Source organism: Eriocheir sinensis, chromosome 14, assembly GCF_024679095.1.
Source record: "Eriocheir sinensis breed Jianghai 21 chromosome 14, ASM2467909v1, whole genome shotgun sequence".
NCBI classification, from domain to species: Eukaryota; Metazoa; Arthropoda; class Malacostraca; order Decapoda; family Varunidae; genus Eriocheir; species Eriocheir sinensis.
In genome coordinates this window covers 18,830,639-18,850,290 of record NC_066522.1, presented here as the reverse complement: position 1 = coordinate 18,850,290, position 19,652 = coordinate 18,830,639, and the positions used below count along the sequence as shown (strand labels likewise).

The 19,652-nt window shown below is 43.0% G+C and overlaps 1 protein-coding gene across 21 annotated transcripts in view; it reads left to right on the top strand.

Annotated features, from left to right (window-relative positions):
• LOC126998592 (E3 ubiquitin-protein ligase lubel-like) overlaps window positions 1-19,652 on the top strand; it is an 81,834-nt gene that overhangs the window by 25,655 nt on the left and 36,527 nt on the right. For 19 of the 21 annotated variants that reach the window (XM_050860473.1, XM_050860481.1, XM_050860474.1 and 16 more), the window contains exons 3-9: window positions 1,542-1,690; window positions 2,231-2,374; window positions 3,802-3,858; window positions 4,193-4,264; window positions 5,846-5,951; window positions 6,741-6,843; window positions 7,295-7,532. In XM_050860473.1, the coding sequence (XP_050716430.1) occupies window positions 1,542-1,690; window positions 2,231-2,374; window positions 3,802-3,858; window positions 4,193-4,264; window positions 5,846-5,951; window positions 6,741-6,843; window positions 7,295-7,532 (869 nt within the window). The remainder of the gene's footprint in view (window positions 1-1,541; window positions 1,691-2,230; window positions 2,375-3,801; window positions 3,859-4,192; window positions 4,265-5,845; window positions 5,952-6,740; window positions 6,844-7,294; window positions 7,533-19,652) is intronic. The other 2 variants (XM_050860475.1, XM_050860480.1) reach the window with 2 other exon arrangements.

Genomic DNA, 19,652 nt, shown 5'->3' with positions numbered 1-19,652 from the left:
GCTGTCTTGGGGTACGCGTTGGATAAATTTAGTTTGAAAAAGGAGATAGGCAAAAACCGGTTCGCAAATATAGGTGAAGGAGGAGGGGAACAAATTTAGAAGTCATGTGATTGGCGCAAATACGACTCATAATTTCAGAGGAAGGTTAAATTAGATACATGGCTTTGGATGGCCGAGTGACCTCCTGCAGACTCCTCACCTTTTTTGTGTTACGTATTCGTGTCTTGATTAAAGCTTTGGATGTTAGCAATTCATAATCAACAGAGGGATGTCAGTTTAGCCCAGGAACCGTTTAATGTTGTGATGATTGTGACATACTTTAGGAGCAGTGATTAGCGGGATTTTTTTCATTATTTTTTTATTCTTTTTATTTTGCCCTCGAGTCGTTTCCTTTGCTGTAAAAAAATACGAAGCTTGAATAAATCTTGTTTGTAAGCGTTAGACTTTACTTCACTGATCTAATTTCCACCTGTATTTGTTTTTTCAATTGTATTTGTCCACGAACAGTCTCAAAAGATATCCGACAATATACACTTATCATGTCTCGTTGGGTATCAATGTCCACCAACCAAATAACTGTAGACATATTCACAAACTTTGCCTCCCCACCACCAGCCTATGTTCGTGTTCCAACCCTCAATAGCATTCTCATCACGCTTCATCATCGTCCTAATCTCTTTTTTTTTGAGCGGGTAGTCTCAATGGCACCTCACACGACAACGGAACTGCACACAAATTCATTTCACTTGCCTCACAATCTAAGTATCCTATGTTTTAGTTTTCTTAACCTCAGTAGCATCATTAATCCTTCCAACCTCTCTGGTACCCATTTCAAGCTTTCATGGTCTGCCCTTAAATCACAGGCGAGTTATTTTTTGGTTAATTTGGTCGTCCTCAATTACTGATCCTTTGAGTTTTTGTCATTATCACACTCCCGCATCATCCCAGTCGTTTCCTCAAAGGCCGATGTGACGGAGATGAGCACCGAGGTCACGCGCAGGTATACGGTGTGCCCCAGACTTTCCTTACTTTACATCATCTCATCCGTCTGAATGTGAGGGAAAAATCTCTTTGGCGCCCAGCACTTCACTCCCACGTACCTTATCTAACCGCTGGCTGGTCGTTGGGTTTTTGCGTTAGCGTCGGTGGAGCCTTGGGTGTTTTGGCGAGCGTGTCGCGGTGGCGGGGCGCAGCGCACACTTCCTGATTCATGAGCTGTCGTCCCCTTTGTTTGGACACGAGAAGAAATGATGCGCAGATGAGGGAGGAAGGTCCGCGTGTGCTTGTGTGTTTGGGTTGGACGTCCTCGTACTGTCTATGATAACAGTAATAAGGAGAAGAAAAACAGACGGACGGAAGATGCTCACACTCATACACACACACTAGTTTTCCTGTCCCTCTTGAATGCTTTTATGTTACAGTTACAGACTTTCTTGTAAGCCTTTATCGTATTGCAGAGACACATACGGTAGACAGATACAGCGTGAACGATTTACTTATCCCCGCCCTAATGCCTTGCTACTAATGGCTGTGTGTTGCAGAGAGCCGCGGGGATGGCCAGCAGAACTGTGACCTGTGCGGCTCCATGGTGGCCGCGGTGCGCTGCGACAAGTGCGGCAACCAGGCCTTTTGTCTCTCCTGCGACGATATGTACCACCGACACCCTCGCCGCAGCGCCCACGCCAGGAAGGTACAGAGAAAAAGATTGATAAGAAGAGAGAATGTGTTTGTATTGACATCATGAATATACCTTTTAGAGAAACATATCCAAGGCACAAGACTGGTGCTCGGACTTGTCCCGTTAAGTTTTCCCGTGCTAAGGAACATTGAGTAAATCAGCACCGGGCCCTGCCATTCCACGTTAGGAGTGAGGGTTTATATACATTCTTCTGTCTGTTTTCCTGGGAATGTTTTATAGAAAAAAACAAATAGTCACTCACTGAATCAATCAATCAATTGATAACAGGTATACTGATGATGTAGGATGAAAGCTTTGAGATTTAAAATATTCAGAAAAAAGTCATCCTGTATCACCCTCTGCAAACTTTCTAACGTGACTATTTGTTTACCTAATAACAGGAATAATGACCATGAACTGTAAGAATAATAATAAGATTCATGTAAGAGTTTTTCCTCTAAGCACATGTTTTCTTAATAACATGTATACTGATCACGTGGGTTAACATCTTTATCTTATCAGACTTTTTGACACCTAATCTTGTGCTTCCAGTCGGTGGACAGCAAGAGCACTCCGACGGGTGGGGTGAGGCCGCCCCTGCCGCCCAAGGGGGAGGTGCCGCCCCCCCAGCCTCCCCCCAGGAAAAACAAGCGCGCCGGCTTCCTCTCCAACGCGGGGTTCATCAAGAAGGACCAGGTGAGGTGTGGCTGCTCCCCCCCGACCCGCGGCGGAGCTCTTGAGACTGATCAGTGTTTCCCTGACTAGTGCCACCTGTTTCGACTAACTTTTGCCAGAACTTTTGAGTAAATTTTTCTCTCTTTTATTAGCATTTTGAATAACATTTTTTTTCTAGCACGTATTGCATTTTTTTTTTATGTGTGTCGTCAGCACTTTTTGATAACTATAATGGTGAATGCTTCTTTGCTTTCCTTTGTCTTCCCGTGCTGTGCATCACTCTAGTTTTTAGTGTTTAGGCTTTCATTTCCTATCATTTTGACGTTTTGAAATTGATAATTGTTTTGCCAGTTGTTTTTGATGTCAGCACATTTTAATAACTTTTCTACAGTGTGGTATCATTATTTTTCAGTATTTATTCCATGAATTCCAACATTTTCAGTCCAATTTCTTCTTCATGATATCAGCAATTCTTTGTTACCTATTTATTCCTGTACGATGTCAATAATTTTTGATAACTTTATTCATCATTGTCTCTGAATCATGTAACTTCTCTTATGACAACTGCCCCTGTACGGTGTCGGCACTGAGGTGAATGCTACTTTGCTCATTTTTTTATACTTTTCATCTATTGTTTCTGTTTTTTTTTTGTGTGTGTGTGTGTCTGGAATTTCATTTTCCACAGTTACTAAAATATACAAAATAGCTCGTGATTTCATATGTACTACAAATTTTAGCATTTACTCCAGACATTCTTGTAGCCACAGTCATTTAGAAGCATAACATTTATTAATAAGCGTTAGTGAGGTTCATGGCTCAGCTTGCCCGTGAAAACCTGCTCCTTACGCTTTTAGTGGCGCCTTGCGTGCACGGAACGACTACATATTCACTTCCTGCTTCAGAAAAAGTTATGCTCTTATTCTTAGTGCTAACATTTATCAAACATAAAAGGTTCATCCCAGGAGCTTCATATTCAGATGCAGGTTGTGCATGCCGTAAATTTCAAGATGGCTCCTGCTAATATGATGCATTTTATGTGGATTCTGATATTTTTTCTTAGAAGATTGCATGGCAGGAAGAAAAAAATCGTGACCTATAAAGCACACACTGGTTTGGTTTGAAACACATTATCTCTTCTCTTTTCTTCCATAAGTTTAATATCTTGAATTCGTAAATAATATATGCATCCGTATTTCCTGATTTCTTAAGTGATACGAGTAAGATGTTTCCTTGGCATGTTGTTTTCTGCCTTGCAAACTTTGGATATGCACTATAATGATCACCGTCACTATCTCTGGTAGATTTCTTACATCAGATTCACGTGCAATGCCTTCGCTCAAACTGTGCAATATATTATCGCCTTGCCAGAGGCGCCAATGTTTCATCTGTTCCTTTTGCCTTTATTCTCACTCTACGCTCCTTCTCTCCCTCTAACGCTCTCCCTGCAGGCCTACGGTCGCCCTGGCACTGTCGCCTCTCGCTCTACCAGCATGACCAACCTTCAGGTAACTTGATCGCTGGATCGTCTCTCCCTTCAACCCTCTGCATGCTGTTGCCCTCTGAGTGTGACTTTAGTGGTGCCAGTCTTTGTATTGTGTAATATATTTAGAGTATTTAGATATGAAAATGCTGCACATGAGTTTTAGGTTCGACAATCCTTATCCACTGCATTTTATCTTCCTCTGACACAAGTGTTCTTTGTTTAAGTTTGGCTCTATTGCCTCTTGTTATAGGCATCTCGACCCTTACTTTGTCTCCTCTGCCCTCCTCTGACTCCTCTGTTTCACTGGATGTGTTTTTGTATTAGTAGGTTTGGTTTCCTTCCTTCTTGTTTTGCAGGACTTTCAAATTGAACGCGTCGGGGATGAAGGGGCGCTGTACACCCTACCGTTGCCTCTACATCGGTCCACGGTGAATCCCTCTCCTTCACGCGCCCGCTAACTGTGACTTTACTCTCTAGTCTAACACTTTATGTCCCTGTACTTTATCCTTGCACCTTGTCATTGCATTTTGTTCCTGCATCTTGTAGTTACTAGTGACTTGAGCACCATTCTATGACTCTACAGGAACAATAGACGTTTGTGGAGATGCTGCAGATGGATCATCAGCTGCATATGACAGAATTTATTAACGTGTGAAAGGAGAGATTGAAGCGTGTCTCTCAGACTCAATACTGATTTCACATGCGCTTTTTTTCTGTTTACCTGACTTGGGGAATAATGTATATATATTTTTTTTATTACCTACATATTGTGTTTTTCTTATCAGACAATTGTGTGCTGACTGTGTCTGAAAGTTGATACTTGTGTCGTGAAGTTAATCTTAAAGAGGTAAAATTGCCATATTTTTTCAAGTAATTTCTTACTCAGCAAGAAAAGTTATCTTATCCATTTAGAGACGGGCTTCTACTTCACAGCAAAACCTATGCCACGGCAATGATGTTATGTGTTACCACATTAGGGTTATAGATAGTCATTGCATTATGGCAGTTATGTAACTCAAGAATGTATGCCTTGCTTTCTCGTGAGCCTTATAATCGTTATACCCAGGCAGAAACTGATGCATGATATTGTAATTGTGGAAAGCTGATTTATTTGCTACTGATTTTTACTTCCCACAGCCCCTCTTAATTACCTCTTCGGTAACGTGATGCAGGACTGAACACTGACATTATAAATTAACACTATAACTCAAATCATAACTGACATTATGGTGACATCATAAAAATTATAAAACACAAGTTTTATAAATTCTAGAATGTCATCCATGGAAAAGGAAGTTTAGGATCTTCAGTTTTCAATTCCTGAATATGTCCATCTGGAAAGGAGAGTCTTGGTCTGCCATAATGCCATAATGCTTGTGATGGCTTATTCGAACACGTCTGTCCTCTTTTGATATTAATCCGTGGACTCAAGCAACAGTGTGGCTACCTGGAGGCCGCAACACCTTTAGGACAAAATCTATTTGCTTCTTCACCGTTGCTGAGACTTAGTGTTATTTGATTCTAACCACGTTTTGTGTTTAATGAGCTGTTAAAGCCTAACTGTTCATTTGGACAAACTTTTGTTATTATTTCGGTGTCCAAATCTTAACTAACACAGTAATGCGTGCCGGGAGACACACAACACAAGAGATTACATGATTGTAAACCTTATAATGTTTCGAGGTAGGTCTTAATTTTTTTACAAGACATTTCAGTATTCTCCCGGGACTGGACAGATTAACCATAAAGTTTAAATGCCTCGTGCAATTTCCATGACATATCAGCTTTCTCCTCAGACTTGACCGATGGGCAACGATCTTATAACTTTCTTATGGTGGTGAAGGGAAGGTCTGAATAACGACATAGACAGGCAGTGGTTTCATAACTGTAAGCCTCATGGTAGTCAAGGGAAGGTCTTGATTCTTTACAAGACAAATCGAAGCTTACCTGAGACTGGACAAGAAGGCACGTGGGAGTATGTAATAACCCTGTTCTTTGCACCTCACCAGACCGCCTCCTCCAGCGACGGTGGCGGCACGGGGCGAACCATCATGGGCAGCCTCAAGAGGATCATGGGGGCCCGGCCGCTGCCCCCCACGCCGGACCATGGCAAAGGTGAGCCTGACCTCCGCCACGCTCCTCCCTGCCCCTCGAGTCCTTCGGCTTGATTTCCTAATAGAGAAGAAATTAAAATTCCACACATAAAACAAAAGAAAATGAGAATTCAGAAACAAAAGAATAATGAATGAATGAAAGATAATAAACAAAAGAAAAGTGAGTGCATGAAGATAAAAGATAGAAATAAGGGTAGAAATAAACCATAAAATGCAAGATAAGAAGAAATAGGGAAGCAGTAAACATGAAAAAATGGGGAAGAGATATCTTTGTAAATATATTAAACTAAACACTTTAACATTGCAGATTCACGAAAGGACTTCAATATTAATATGAATTTAAGATGAATTTTCTTGCTTTTTATGTTTTGCTTAAATGATTATATAGTAAATGTATTGGACAAAGGTTATCATTCTATTCTGAGTACATGCCTTTAGGATTGGCGTTCTGTTCAGAGTCATCATGTTCCCACGTATGAATTCTAATGCCGAGTGACTGTCCTTTTTTTTCTTTCTCTTTCTTCTTCCTCCTGCTCTCCAGATTACTGTCTTGTGTTGAATGAACCATCCTTGTTTCTTACGTTCTCCCCTTCCATTTTCTTTTACCTTCTTCAGTGGGCTACTTAAAATGCGATATTACAGCGGGTCAAACATATCACTGCGCTATCTACCCTCCTTGTTTCTCCTTTTCTTCCCTTCCTTTTTTATCTCCTCCTTCAATGACCTACGTATAATGTGATATTACGGTGGGTCACATATATTACTGCACTTCTTCATCTCTGCGTCCTAGGTGTGGCGAGCCCGAGTCAGGGGGAAGCGGCACCGACGATGGGCAGACCCGTGACGGTGCGAGCCGCGACCAGCCCCAGCCTTCCCAACCTCAACGACCACATGTACGGACGCTCTCCCTTGTGTATCTCAGCCCTACTCGTAGTCCATAGCCTCGAGTCTGTTTTAGCGCTTTATGAAGTCAACGAGCATATGAGTAAATGATGATAGAAAAGGCGTTTGTTTTTGTACTCAGAAATGTTGTAGGGATTTTTATATAGTGTTTTGGTTGTTGTATTAATTCTTGTAAGTCTATTTGGGTTTGAATGAGGAAGATATCTGCCTGTGTGTGTGTCTGTATATCTTTGTATATGTCTGTTTGATCGTCAGTCTGTTTGTCTTTATTTTTTCTCTCATTTATATTTGTTTATCTATATCCATCCACCTTGCTATCTTTATTTATTTATTTGATTTTTTTTTTGTGTGTGTGTGTTATCATAAACTAAAGTGTGGCAGTATCTAATGTATAAAGAGTCCTCTCAAAACACTACCAATAATATTTTTTTCCCCACGCAGCGAGGAGGAGCTGAGGTCAGGACTCCCTCAGTCGGTGGCAGACTTCAACACAGCGGTAACGTCCCACAACTCCGTCTCCTCGCCCACCACGCCCACCTCCGGCCACGCCCAGTACCCGCCCCTGCAGCCTAAGACGCCCCAGCCCCAGCCCCCCCAACCCACGTCCGCCACGCACACACACTCCCTGGGCAGAAAGTTTTCCCTGCAGCAGCTTCCCATGAGCTTCGAGGACAAGAGGGTGAGTACACGGTGGACCCTCTTTCGGCGTTTTCTCTTGATGAATGTCGTGTAGTGATGAATGTCGTGTACTAGTGAGTAATTGTGAGTGGGCTCGGGCGACGGCGTGTTCTTCCGTCCTCTTTCTCTGTTCCCTGCTCCTCTTCTCCATGCACTGAAACTATCATCGTCATCTTTTTGTTTTTGTTATGGAGATTAACACATAGATCATTTATTAATCATTGTTATGCATTTAGTGTATTCGTGCATAGCAAAACAATATGTACGAGCTTTCTTTCCCTTTTCCTTCCACTCAAAATCCTCTCATCATAATTTTTTTTTTTTTTTTTTGTTAGGGAGATTAAAGCGTAGAAATTCATTGATCACCAAGTTAGTTGTGCATTTAGCGTATTCTTACAACACAAAACCCATGAATTGTTTACGTTTCTTGTTTCTCTTTACTTGGCACTAAAAGAACTTATAAACATCATCTATTTCTTAGTTTTATTTTATTAGTGAAGATGGATACGTAGATACTCATTAACCATCAGTTGTGCATTTAAGTGTATTCCTAACCTATTTGTTTAGCTTTTAGAATTACAACAGTTCTTTTACTCCGATATTCCATGTATTTGTGCTTGTGCAAAACTCAAATCGTTAAAGAAACAATCATGCGTCTGTAAGTACGATGTTACTAGAAAATGCAGTGCTTATATTTTGAACACACGCACAGTCCTGTTGTCATTGCCTCCATCCTACCACTCACTTTTCAACCCTCCCTTTCCCTCGTCCCAGGAAATTAGGAAAAGTGAAAGAAAAAAAACTTGTGTGCTAACCTTCCATTGGGGTGTTGTAGCTGCGCGTGTCCGGCCTACGTGACCCATCTTTTTTTTCTTTTATCTGCAAGTTTCAAGTCATACATTTTTTTCCCAATAACGAGGAAAACATTGCTTGCGGACCACCATCGACCACCGCCCGTTAGCGATTGACGATTGAATTCCGATACTACTTTACCACTAGGACTGCTGCTGCTGCTGCTCCTTCTTGGATGATTACAGAACTAAGATGACGAGCCTCGCATTAATAGACTGCCTGGGAATTGGACGCTGACGGGCAGTGCTGCAGCGTTATGTGAGAGTAACGGCGAGGCGGTGATGGCATGTGACACTCGGAATGGGAAGAGTCATCAGTGGCAGGCCTCCACACACACACACACACACACACACACACACACACACACACACACACACACACACACACACACACACACACACGTACGCGCACGCTCGGTCGCACGCACGCACGCACGCAAGCACGCACGCACGCACGCACGCACGCAAGTACACACACACACACACACACACACACACACACACACACACACACACACACACACACACACACACACACACACACACACACACAGACACAAGGCGCTAACGTGATGGGCCGCCTGCCAGCCTACCTGTCTCCGCCACCACCTGCTCGCAAAGCTGCTCAGGGCCGCGGCTTAACGTAGTGTCTGGCGGTGAAGTCATCGCTCGAGCTTGCGGATTAGAGCATATAAAGGAGCGCAGGTGTCCGGTGCGGCTAAAGTAAGATAGGATAGAGAAGAGATCGGTGACGCGTCGTGGCATAAGTAATGAGGAGGGGGCTAGACTTTATCATGAAGGGATTGATTATTATGTATGAGATCACATGCTGAATTAGAATCGGGGACGGTTTATATATAGACATTCACGGGCGTATAGCTTTATGGAAAAATGCGTACGGATGTAAATTTGTTGAACGCTCTTTTTTGTTTCTATTTCTGTCTGCCTGGCCACCCCGTCGCTCTCTTCTGCAGTATACAAAATCCCAGTCGGCTGTAGGATGTCATTCAACATTACTTTAAAACTCCTCTTTACACCTTTTTTCTATTCCTGTCGTCCTGAGTGAAGGGGGACGCCCACGCCATCGCTCTTCCCCGACAGTAACGACGCGGGTCACATTAGAGGCGAGGAGGTAATGGGCCTGTTGGGGGGCCAGACACGGGGCTGAACCTCTCTCGGTGGGAGGCTAAAGTGATTTTTTTTCGTCTTCACTCGCATTTCAATCAGGTGAAAAAATATGATCCTCGTTTTCAGTGTTTTAGTATATTTTAAGAGCCACTGTTAACTCAAACATCTCTCTCCGAGGGGTGCCAAAAAGTTTTTTTTATCCACATTTTCATTTCCATCTCCTGAGAGTGTATTCACAACGTTTTCAGTGTCTTAAAAATCGTCTATTTCGGGATGTCGTGTGTTATAGCCAGCAAAGAATTGGTAATCTCCTGTTCTCGTTATTCAAGTAAGATCTGTTGCTCACTGCTACACGACTCGGGCGGGAAAGTTGAACTTAGAGAAAAAAATCCTCCATAAAAAGAAAATTCATTGATAATAGAAATTTGCATTAATTAAATGTTAATCCAGAGTTCTGTGTGTCTAGACTCTTGTGTCTGCCGGACAAAAATGCTGAATCCAATACTTCTAAATAGTGCGGATACTTATAGAAGATATATGAAACCCTCTTTGGCACCCGATTGTGTAAATGATATATTTTGTTTTCTTCCTAACACTGACTTGCAGTTTTTTCTGTCCTATGTTGTGATTACCGCGGCCCGTCTTGTTCTCTTTCCACAAGTTCACGTGCTCTTGACTGGCACTGGTTTGATCTCCATCTTTTTATTGTTGAACAATAACACAAAGTTTCATTAATTTTATACACAAAAAAAGTGATTTAGGATGAAACTATAAGATATATGTAAATATACAAGTGAATAAATAACTGCATGCATACGCACATATATACACACAAAAAAAAACAGGCGTGCTACCACAAGCCTTGTCAACCTTTGCTACGCCCTGCTACTGTGGCACACATTCCTGCCCCGCCCACACCATCAGCTCCCTCACCTCTTCGTCCCCTCATCAGCGTCGCCTCACCCTTCCCTCACCTTTCCGTCCCCTCGTCGGCGGCCCCTCACGCATCCCACGCTCGCTTTCCTCCCCTCCTGCCCATCCGTCACTTCCGCACAGACCCATTCGCGTCCTTTGCGTCAGGAAACTATTTGTAGAGGTAACCGTTCCGTCAGTGGATAACATCACGCAGACACGTTGTTCCTGTCTGAATGTCGGTAGCAGAGTTTTTAAGATCACCTTTGTGGATAATAAAGAATCAAGGGAAGGGGTTACGTTGTGTGTGTGTGTGTGTGTGTGTGTGTGTGTGTGTGTGTGTGTGTGTGTGTGTGTGTGTGTGTGTGTGTGTGTGTGTGTGTGTGTGTGTGTGTGTGTGTGTGTGTGTGTATGTGTGTGTGTGTGTGTGTGTGTGTGTGTGTGTGTGTTTGCAGAATCAGTCTTTACGCATTCTTTAGAAACATTGTGGGTTGGCTTCAGCACACATTTACGGGAGGCTTTTCTTTCTGGTAACACTGTTGGACAAGTTGATATCTGAACAATAAAAAGGAAAGAAATTAATAAACACAAAGGGTAGGCAGGGTTATGCTTTTATCCTGATCCTTGAAAGAATTATACCAGTGTCTTTTTGCCGCCACTTGATCAGCCTCAATCGAATGCAGTGTTGATGGGCATCCTGTGTGTGATCTGCCACGCAACGGCGATCGAATAGCCAGCCGTCTGCGGGACAAAACCAACGATAGGAGAGAAAAGAGCAGACTAACAGCTGAGCGCCACGTGGGGCAGATAATTAAAGTCCACAACCAGACAAAACAACGGAGGAGAGACGCCCACGCGCAGCCAGGACCCCCGAAAGAGCTGTTTGCCTCCTCGTGACAGTGACGGCAAGAAAAATATATAGTCCTCGATCTAGAACAACGGCAGTTCACCGCATGTAATGGCAGCTACAAACGAGAAGACATTAGATAATAAAGAGTGGTGGAAAAGGTAAACCATTTTTTTGTGCGGAGAGAAAACATAAATCAGTGACGTCAGGATAAGTATTTGAACTGAAGCATTGATGATTATGTTTGCTTTGCTGGCCAGTCTCGGTGTTTTTTTTTAAGACTGTGTAGGTGACTCACGCTGCCCCACCAGTACCCGGCACCAGGAGGGCGGCGGAGGTAGGCACCGAGGCCACAAGGAAGCAATAGGAGGGGCTCATCGTTCCGTGTCTTCTGATCTCGGTTCGGTGTTGGGGTACACTTCGGCAAAACCCTTGTACACTAGAAATTCCCCGGAGTTGAGAGATAGATAGATATTATTTCTATCTCCTCTTTACCGCATAAGTAGTATTATACGTGACACCAGCAACTACCTCATCCTGTTTGTCATACTTACGGTTGACAAATGAACTCATATCCCAGTTAATGGAATTCCTTGTGTCCAATAACTAGCATCATGTTAAGGGCCGCTTTCACGTGACAGGAGGAACGGAGAGTAAGTGCTCGCCGGAAACATTGAGCTAGTAAAGTATTCGGTATATGCTGTTCCTCATATTGTCTCATAAGTCTTCCTCCGCCGCGGCTGAGCTTCACGATTGACTGCCTTTGGTCGGTGGTCGTGTGAATGTCGAGCGTCACCTCCTCTGGCGGCGCCGGCGGGAGGCCCAAAGGTTGTGACGGGTGGCAGCGTGCCATGCAGGGGCCACGGCTCGTTTTGGCACTTGGCACCCACGGCCCAGCCCACTCCATCTGCCCGACGCCAAATTTTCGGGTTGTAGTGTCCCTCGCCGCCTCATAAGTTTTCCTTCCTTTTCCAATTCTCTCTCTCTCTCTCTCTCTCTCTCTCTCTCTCTCTCTCTCTCTCTCTCTCTCTCTCTCTCTCTCTCTCTCTCTCTCTCTCTCTCTCTCTCTCTCTCTCTCTCTCTCTCTCTCTCTCTCTCTCTCTCTCTCTCTCTCTCTCTCTCTCTCTCTCTCTCTCTCTCTTCTCTCTCTCTCTCTCTCCATATTTTATATCTCTCTCTCTCCTCTCTCTCTCTCTCTCTCTCTCTCTCTCTCTCCTCTCTCTTCTTTCTCTCTCTCTCTCTCTCTCTCTCTCTCTCATTATGCTCGGCACAATTATTCAACTCATGAGGAGGGGGGGATGGGAGGCGTTGCTGATAGTTTTTTTGTTTGTTTTCACAACTGCTCTGCACACCTCGGCCACGGCTGTCTCGGCACAAAGGAACGAGAAGACGCAAGGCCGACCTTTACTTTGTCACCCCACTATCACGACTGCCATCACTAACACAAGGACGACAACGGTACTAAGAGCATTGATAGCTAACGAACGTGGCCTTAGTGAAAGTAGTCACCAACCTATACTAATAGGGTGGTGTGTGTGTGTGTGTGTGTGTGTGTGTGTGTGTGTGTGTATATATATATATATATATATATATATATATATATATATATATATATATATATATATATATATATATATATATATATATATATATATATATATACATATATACATGATGAAGAGGAGTACCAGGGCTGGCAGAAACATCTCTGCTATCTTAGACTTCTTTAATAAGTTGGATACGTAAAAAGCACAGTAGCTCCACTACTGTGCTTTTAACTTAAGGTATTATTATCTGCATTGTAATTTTTAATTTTTTTTCATTGTTTCTTTCACTTGTTTTTCTTCAACCCACTGTTTTATTTATTGCTGTTTAGAATTAGCATAGCATCTGTCTACTTCCCTTGTTTTGTTTGTTTTTTGTTTGGGTACTTTTACGCTCCCCATTAGTGTTTACTTTTTAATCCGTTTCATATTAGTTTTACTGTTAAACCTCGTTTTTATGTTTACACTCCCACTTACTGACAACTTTAAAATTTTTTGCTTTCAAGTGTTTTCACGTTTTATCTTTTATCTTTTATCTTATCTTAAGACATCGGCTTGTTTTTACCGTAGATTAATATTATTATTGTTCTTTTATCTTACGTTCTATGTGACACACTGTGTAACTTGATTCTAGGTCTGATGATGGAATATGTTCGTTCCGAAACGTAACCAACTTATTAAAGAACTCTAAGTGATACTCCTCTTCATGATAAGACTGCACTTTCCAAGCACACTTCCTCTATCAAGTGTATATATATATATATATATATATATATATATATATATATATATATATATATATATATATATATATATATATATATACATACACACACACACACACACACACACACACACACACACACACACACACACACACACACACACACACACACACACACACACACACACACACACACACACACACACACACACACACACACACACACACACACACACACACACACACACACACACACACACACACACACACACGTGCTGAGCCAGGTAAACAAAACATCCACCCCCTCCCTGTTCCGGTCCCACCCGCCCTGCTCCTTTACCGGGTCTTTTCTAGCACTGTTGCCCCCAAGTCTGATTCACGAAGTAGTCACGGTAAAGTTCTCCAATTTTAAAAGATCATTCTTAATTTCTGTCCATCAAACGTGTTCTTGTTTTACCGGCATCAAATAATACATGTTTTCGTAACGATTTTCGCTCAAATAGTACCGTTTTAGGTTCTGTCAGTCTGCGCTTCTTTCTGATTTGAGCCTGCGGTGTAATTTGCATTTTATCATTATGTTGTCACTGGATTTGAGCTTATATCTTACCTTTATATCATCCGCTGTATCCGAAAGTATAAGTAATACCTTATCATATTTATATTATATTAATATGCATTAAGAACCTCAAAAAACTTCTTGAGTTAATATATTATCAGTATAGGAATAATTTTACCCAACAATTGAGAGCCTCCTTGACTCTAATGATATTTCTAACTTGGGTTGAAAAAACGAAAGGAGAGAACATTACAATAACGAGGCAATCTGTTTCGCTCCCCATCACCAAGCCGTAGGCAAGAAAGGGGAGAGGGAGTAGCCGAGGCGAGGGAGGGCGGGGCGGCACTGGGCGGCTCCGGTGGCTGGCACGGCTGTGAAACTTTCCTTATATAAACACGTCCACACCACCACCATCACCACCTCCTCCTCGGGTAGCGGGTAAACCTCGTGGCAGCAGGAAGGGCACATGCAAACACTTTTTTGTTGGTATCTTATTAGATTTATCATTGCGTTGCGTTACCTTATACATTATGCTTTTATTTTTACAAGGAAGTTACCTCGCTGAGTTACCTCACACGTTTATTTCACGTGTGTTTGTGTGGTACTGTATTAAGGAAGTGATTGCGTCGGGTAACTCCAGGCATGTTAGAAAACTCACTGGTCTGGATTCCCACATTGAGGTTTTTTTTATTGTATTGGAAAAAAAGTAATGAAGTATCGAGCGACTTTGCTGTCTTCGGAAACCTCTCACGTGGTTTTGAGTCGCTATAATGGAGAAGTTTATGGACTGGACTGCCTCAAACATCCTATTTTCTTGCATTTAGGAGATTGTTCCATCATTAAGGTTAGGTTAGGTTAGGTTAGGTTAGATACCATTTATTTTCTTGTATTTAGGAGATTATTCCATCATTAAGGTTAGGTTAGGTTAGATACCATTTATTTTCTTGCATGACGGAGATTATTCCATCATTAAGGTTAGGTTAGGTTAGGTTAGGTTAGGTTAGGTTAGGTTAGATTAGATAGCATTTATTTTCTTGCATGAAGGAGAGTATTCCATCATTAAGTGACTGCACTGCTTTGCTTGCTGCGTACGTAAAAAAATATCCGTAATAAAAAATATGACGCTTTTGCACTATATCTTCTCATCATGTAGATTGTGATTATCTGTACATGCCCTCTATTTTTAGTTGTTTCATTAAGGAAAGCACTGCACTGGGCTACCACAGAAATATTTGGATTATAAATAGGACAATGATTGCATGGTTAAGCTACTAAATTACGTTACTTCACACACGCTCTCTGGGTCTTATATCTTTATTCGAAATCGTTGTTTCACCTCATGCACCTTTTATTGCATTAGGGAGATTACACTTATTGACTTAAAGTAGTTAATTGATATTCAGTTCATCGTTTAATTCAGTTTCCCATTTCTTGCTTGAGTCCCCTGTTGTGCCCCTCAGCCTCTCCGTCTCTTTGTCTTCCGAAGCTGAACTAAATATATAACGTGTACAGCCAAACTCACATTATAGACTCCGATTGCTCTGGGAAGGAAATGCCATCAGTAAATAGAGAGGAAACTAATTTTACACTGTCATTTCCGCTGAGAGAGGTGAGGGAGACAGACAGACAGACAGACAGACAGACAGACAGACAGACAGACAGACAGACAGTACATTCACACACACACACACACACACACACACACACACACACACAATTAGCATAACATTGCATAAAACCTTCTAATTCATCCTAAAGATCAAAAGACGGCGTAAAAAATCAGCCAAGGTGAAAATAAAGTAAACTAATATCGGTGTCTCAGCTGAGTTCTGTCTTACATTTGAGCAAGTTCTTGATAACCATAAACCCACAGTGTAGTTTTCATTGCACAAAACGATTTATTTTTTTAACCATTTGTCTCTAAAGGTAAAAAAAAAAGGATGATAAAAAGGATAAAATGGCGATTTGATTTTTTTTGTGTGTGTGTGAGATAAATGGTATTTCAAAACAGTTAGTGATTTTCTACCAACGAATTTAGCTTTCTTAGACCAATTTAGTCAAAAAATCAAACAAACCATTAATATAAAGCATTTTGACCGTCTAGACCAAAATCTTTCACCATTTCTCGGCGTCTGCACCTTCACCCCCACCCTTTCCCCTTTGCCTTCCCTCGTCTGGGGAGTCGTGTTCTGTCTTCCCTTCCCTCGCTTTTTACAAACTTCCCAGACGCTTTTTATCCCGTTTTTCCTCAACCCGTTGTTTTTTCATCGACTGTTGCTGGGTTCGGCCGGAAGGAAGGGGAGTTGCTACCAAGTCTGTCTGTAAATCTCTGTCTGTCTCTTTGTATGCATGTATCTCTGCCTCTATATCTGTGTCTGACTGTCTACCTGTCCGTCTGTGTCCCTGCGTCCCTGTCTGCCTCTATGTATCTGTCTGCTTGTCTGCCTCCATGAGTGTCTGTCTGTCACCCTGTCTGTGTCTCTCTGTCTGTCCGCTTCATTTTTCCTCACAACCTCCACCTCCCTGACAGTCTTAATAACGGCCCAGAAACCTCCACTATTTCCAAAACTTTCCCCGCTCCCTTAGTTTGTGTTTGCAATATTCACTTATTTTGTCCTTGCTTGAAGTCTCCTGTTTCTGTTTTCTCTATTATCTCTATGCATTTCACCTCGTATTTCCGGTTTCCCTATTTCGTCATCAGTTTCCCTTTCCTTTGTCAACTCCCGCTTTCCTTCCACTCACTCGTTTTCCGCCTTTTTTCCCCTCAGTATGTCTTCCCTCTTCCCCTCATCTTATTTACTAGCATCTTTCTCCTGCTTCCTGTCTCTGCATCCTCCTTCTTCCCCTCGCCTTCTTTACTACCTTCATTCTCCCGTCTCCTCTCACTACGCCCTCCTTCTTCCTCTCCCTTTTTTACTATCTTCTTTCTCGTGTACTTCTCCCCACACTGCGTCCCCCACTTCCCTTCGTTTTTTCCCACAACCTCTCCTTTCTCTTACTCCTAATTCCCCGTCACACTTGGGCAAGACAAGAACACTTTGCCAGTTTTTTGGACGTGCATGTGTCTGTCTGATTTCCGGCACCAGTCTCGGGCAAAACGGAGACTTGGAAACGATAAAAAGTTAACCAGATGCTCTGTGATGCATATGTTACGATTAGCCGCTTATTTTCTCTTATGTTGTCGCTCGTCCTTGACTCTGTGGCTTGTAAGATGGTTGATACTTTAGGGGGCATCTGTTCGTGTAGTTTACCCTTCAGTTGCGGAAATGGCAGCATATCAAGGCAGGGTTCAATGTTGCTGAAGATAAATGAAAACCTGCTGGTGATGTTTACGTTGTCACCGTCTATTGTTCTTGTCAGTATTGTTTCCCTAGACACTATAAGAATGGCGACTCTCCCTATTGTACGTACAGTTTACTCAGTTGTTGTGGAAGCGTCATCAACAGAGAGTGGGAAGGCTTTTTGCAACTCAAGGGAAAAGGTTGGTAGCTAACTCGTAGGTTGCCTCCATCCATCACTTATTCTGTTGTTGATTCTATGGCCACGGAAAAATATGGTAGCTTGACCTTGGCAGTGTAGTTTATCAGTAGTCTTGGAAGTCCCAACAGCAGCATGTGGGAAGGTTTATCGTTAGTCAAGGGGAAGGGTTGGTAACTCTTACGTTGTCCTCTCCACCATTCATGCCGGTGTTGATTCTATGGACGTGGAGAGTATGGTGGCTTGGCTTTGACGCGTGAAGTTTACTCAGTAGTAGTAGAAGTGGTGGCAGCAGAATGTGGAAGGTTTATTGTTACTCAAGGGCGCCCGGCACGCGTCCCGGGACCTTCAACCAAAATAGTCAAGCTGCGGCCGCTGCACCTGACACTGTCCCAGCACCTCAGGCGGCGGCAGCGTATCAGAACCTCGTCAACCCGACCGCCTCGTGGCCATTACCGCAAGTCCCCGCCAGGTTACCATTTCGCTCACAGACGTATAGCGTTGAGCCTCGTCGCCCCACCATAGTTTATGAGTCACACGCCTTCTCTTGCGCCTTAATGTAAGAAAGACGATGTTTAGTGTGGGGATCATATGCGATTTCTCTTCTTTACTTGGCCTCTGCAATTGATTTGCTGTTTGCATTTCTTTACTAATTTTAGAAATAAAAAATGAGTCAACCAGACAAGATGAGCAAAGTAGTACTATGACTTGCATATTAAAATTTCATACATGGATTCAGTATACTACGGCTAGAGAGGCAGACAGACAGACAGACAGACAGACACACCACACAGACAGACAGACGGAGACAAATAGACAGACAGACAGGCAGACAGGCTTACGGACAGGCAGGCAGGCAGGCGGACAGAAAAATAAATATAAAAAAGCTCATTCAGTCCCTGTCGTATCGTGGGGCAGAGGCAGCAGCAGCAGGAGGCGAAGGCCGGGGTGGAGAGGTACTATAGCCAGCGGCTGCACGCCCGGCAGACGTCACCGGTGGGGGGGGGGAACCGCAGCATTATAGTGTTTGTGTGGGGGGGCGAGGCGAGGGGGGGTTGTGTGTGTGTGTTTGGGGGGAGGAGGGGAGGTTGTGTATGTGTGTGTGTGTGTGTGTGTGTGTGTGTGTGTGTGTGTGTGTGTGTGTGTCTGTGTGTGTGTGTGTGTGTGTGTGTGTGTGTGTGTGTGTGTGTGTGTGTGTGTGTGTGTGTGTGTGTGTGTGTGTGTGTGTGTGTGTGAGAGAGAGAGAGAGAGAGAGAGAGAGAGAGAGAGAGAGAGAGAGAGAGAGAGAGAGAGAGAGAGAGAGAGAGAGAGAGAGAGAGAGAGAGAGAGAAAGCAATTTACATAGATTTTACATCGATGTTCTCGCCACGCAGACCCTATGGTCCAGACTAAGTGATCTATCCTTAAAACCTAACTGAAAGTACACAAAGGACCATCAAGACTTTCCACTTCTGCAGTACCGTCGGAGGAGGTGGCGGTCAAATTAGTTTTCAATGTTACACTGTTACACTGAACCACTAAGGCTAGCACATAATTTGGCACAAGATGGCACCACATAACGTATTAGGTTTATCGCGTCTCGTTCATCGTCTTATCCTGACAGCGAAGGTGACGATCATGTCCCACCAAGATGCCAAAATATTACATGAGCGAGTGAATGTTTCCCACGTAAGCTCGATCATGTAAGACTCCTGAGATTTGTCTTATGAAGGAACGTAGCGCCGTGGGTTCATACTGGTGGTCCTATCTCATATCTTGACAGGGAGAGTGAGGTATTAATATGTCTCGCCAAGATCTGGATTTACAAAAGTATCTGATTGCTTCCCATGCTCAGCTCAATCTCGGTTCAAACTTTTAGGTATACGTAGTTCATTGGGTTTTAATGAACAGGTTTATTGTGTATCCTGATAAGGAAAGTGAACCTATTTACTGAAGCGACCGTAGTTTACCCCATGCTCACCACTGCCTTGTGTAAGACTAATGCCCAGCAGAGAGAGGAACTTAGCGCAGTGTATTTTTTTTAGTGGCGGGCTTATCGTATATTTTAACATGGTAACGACCTTTCCTCACCAACAAGCCCAA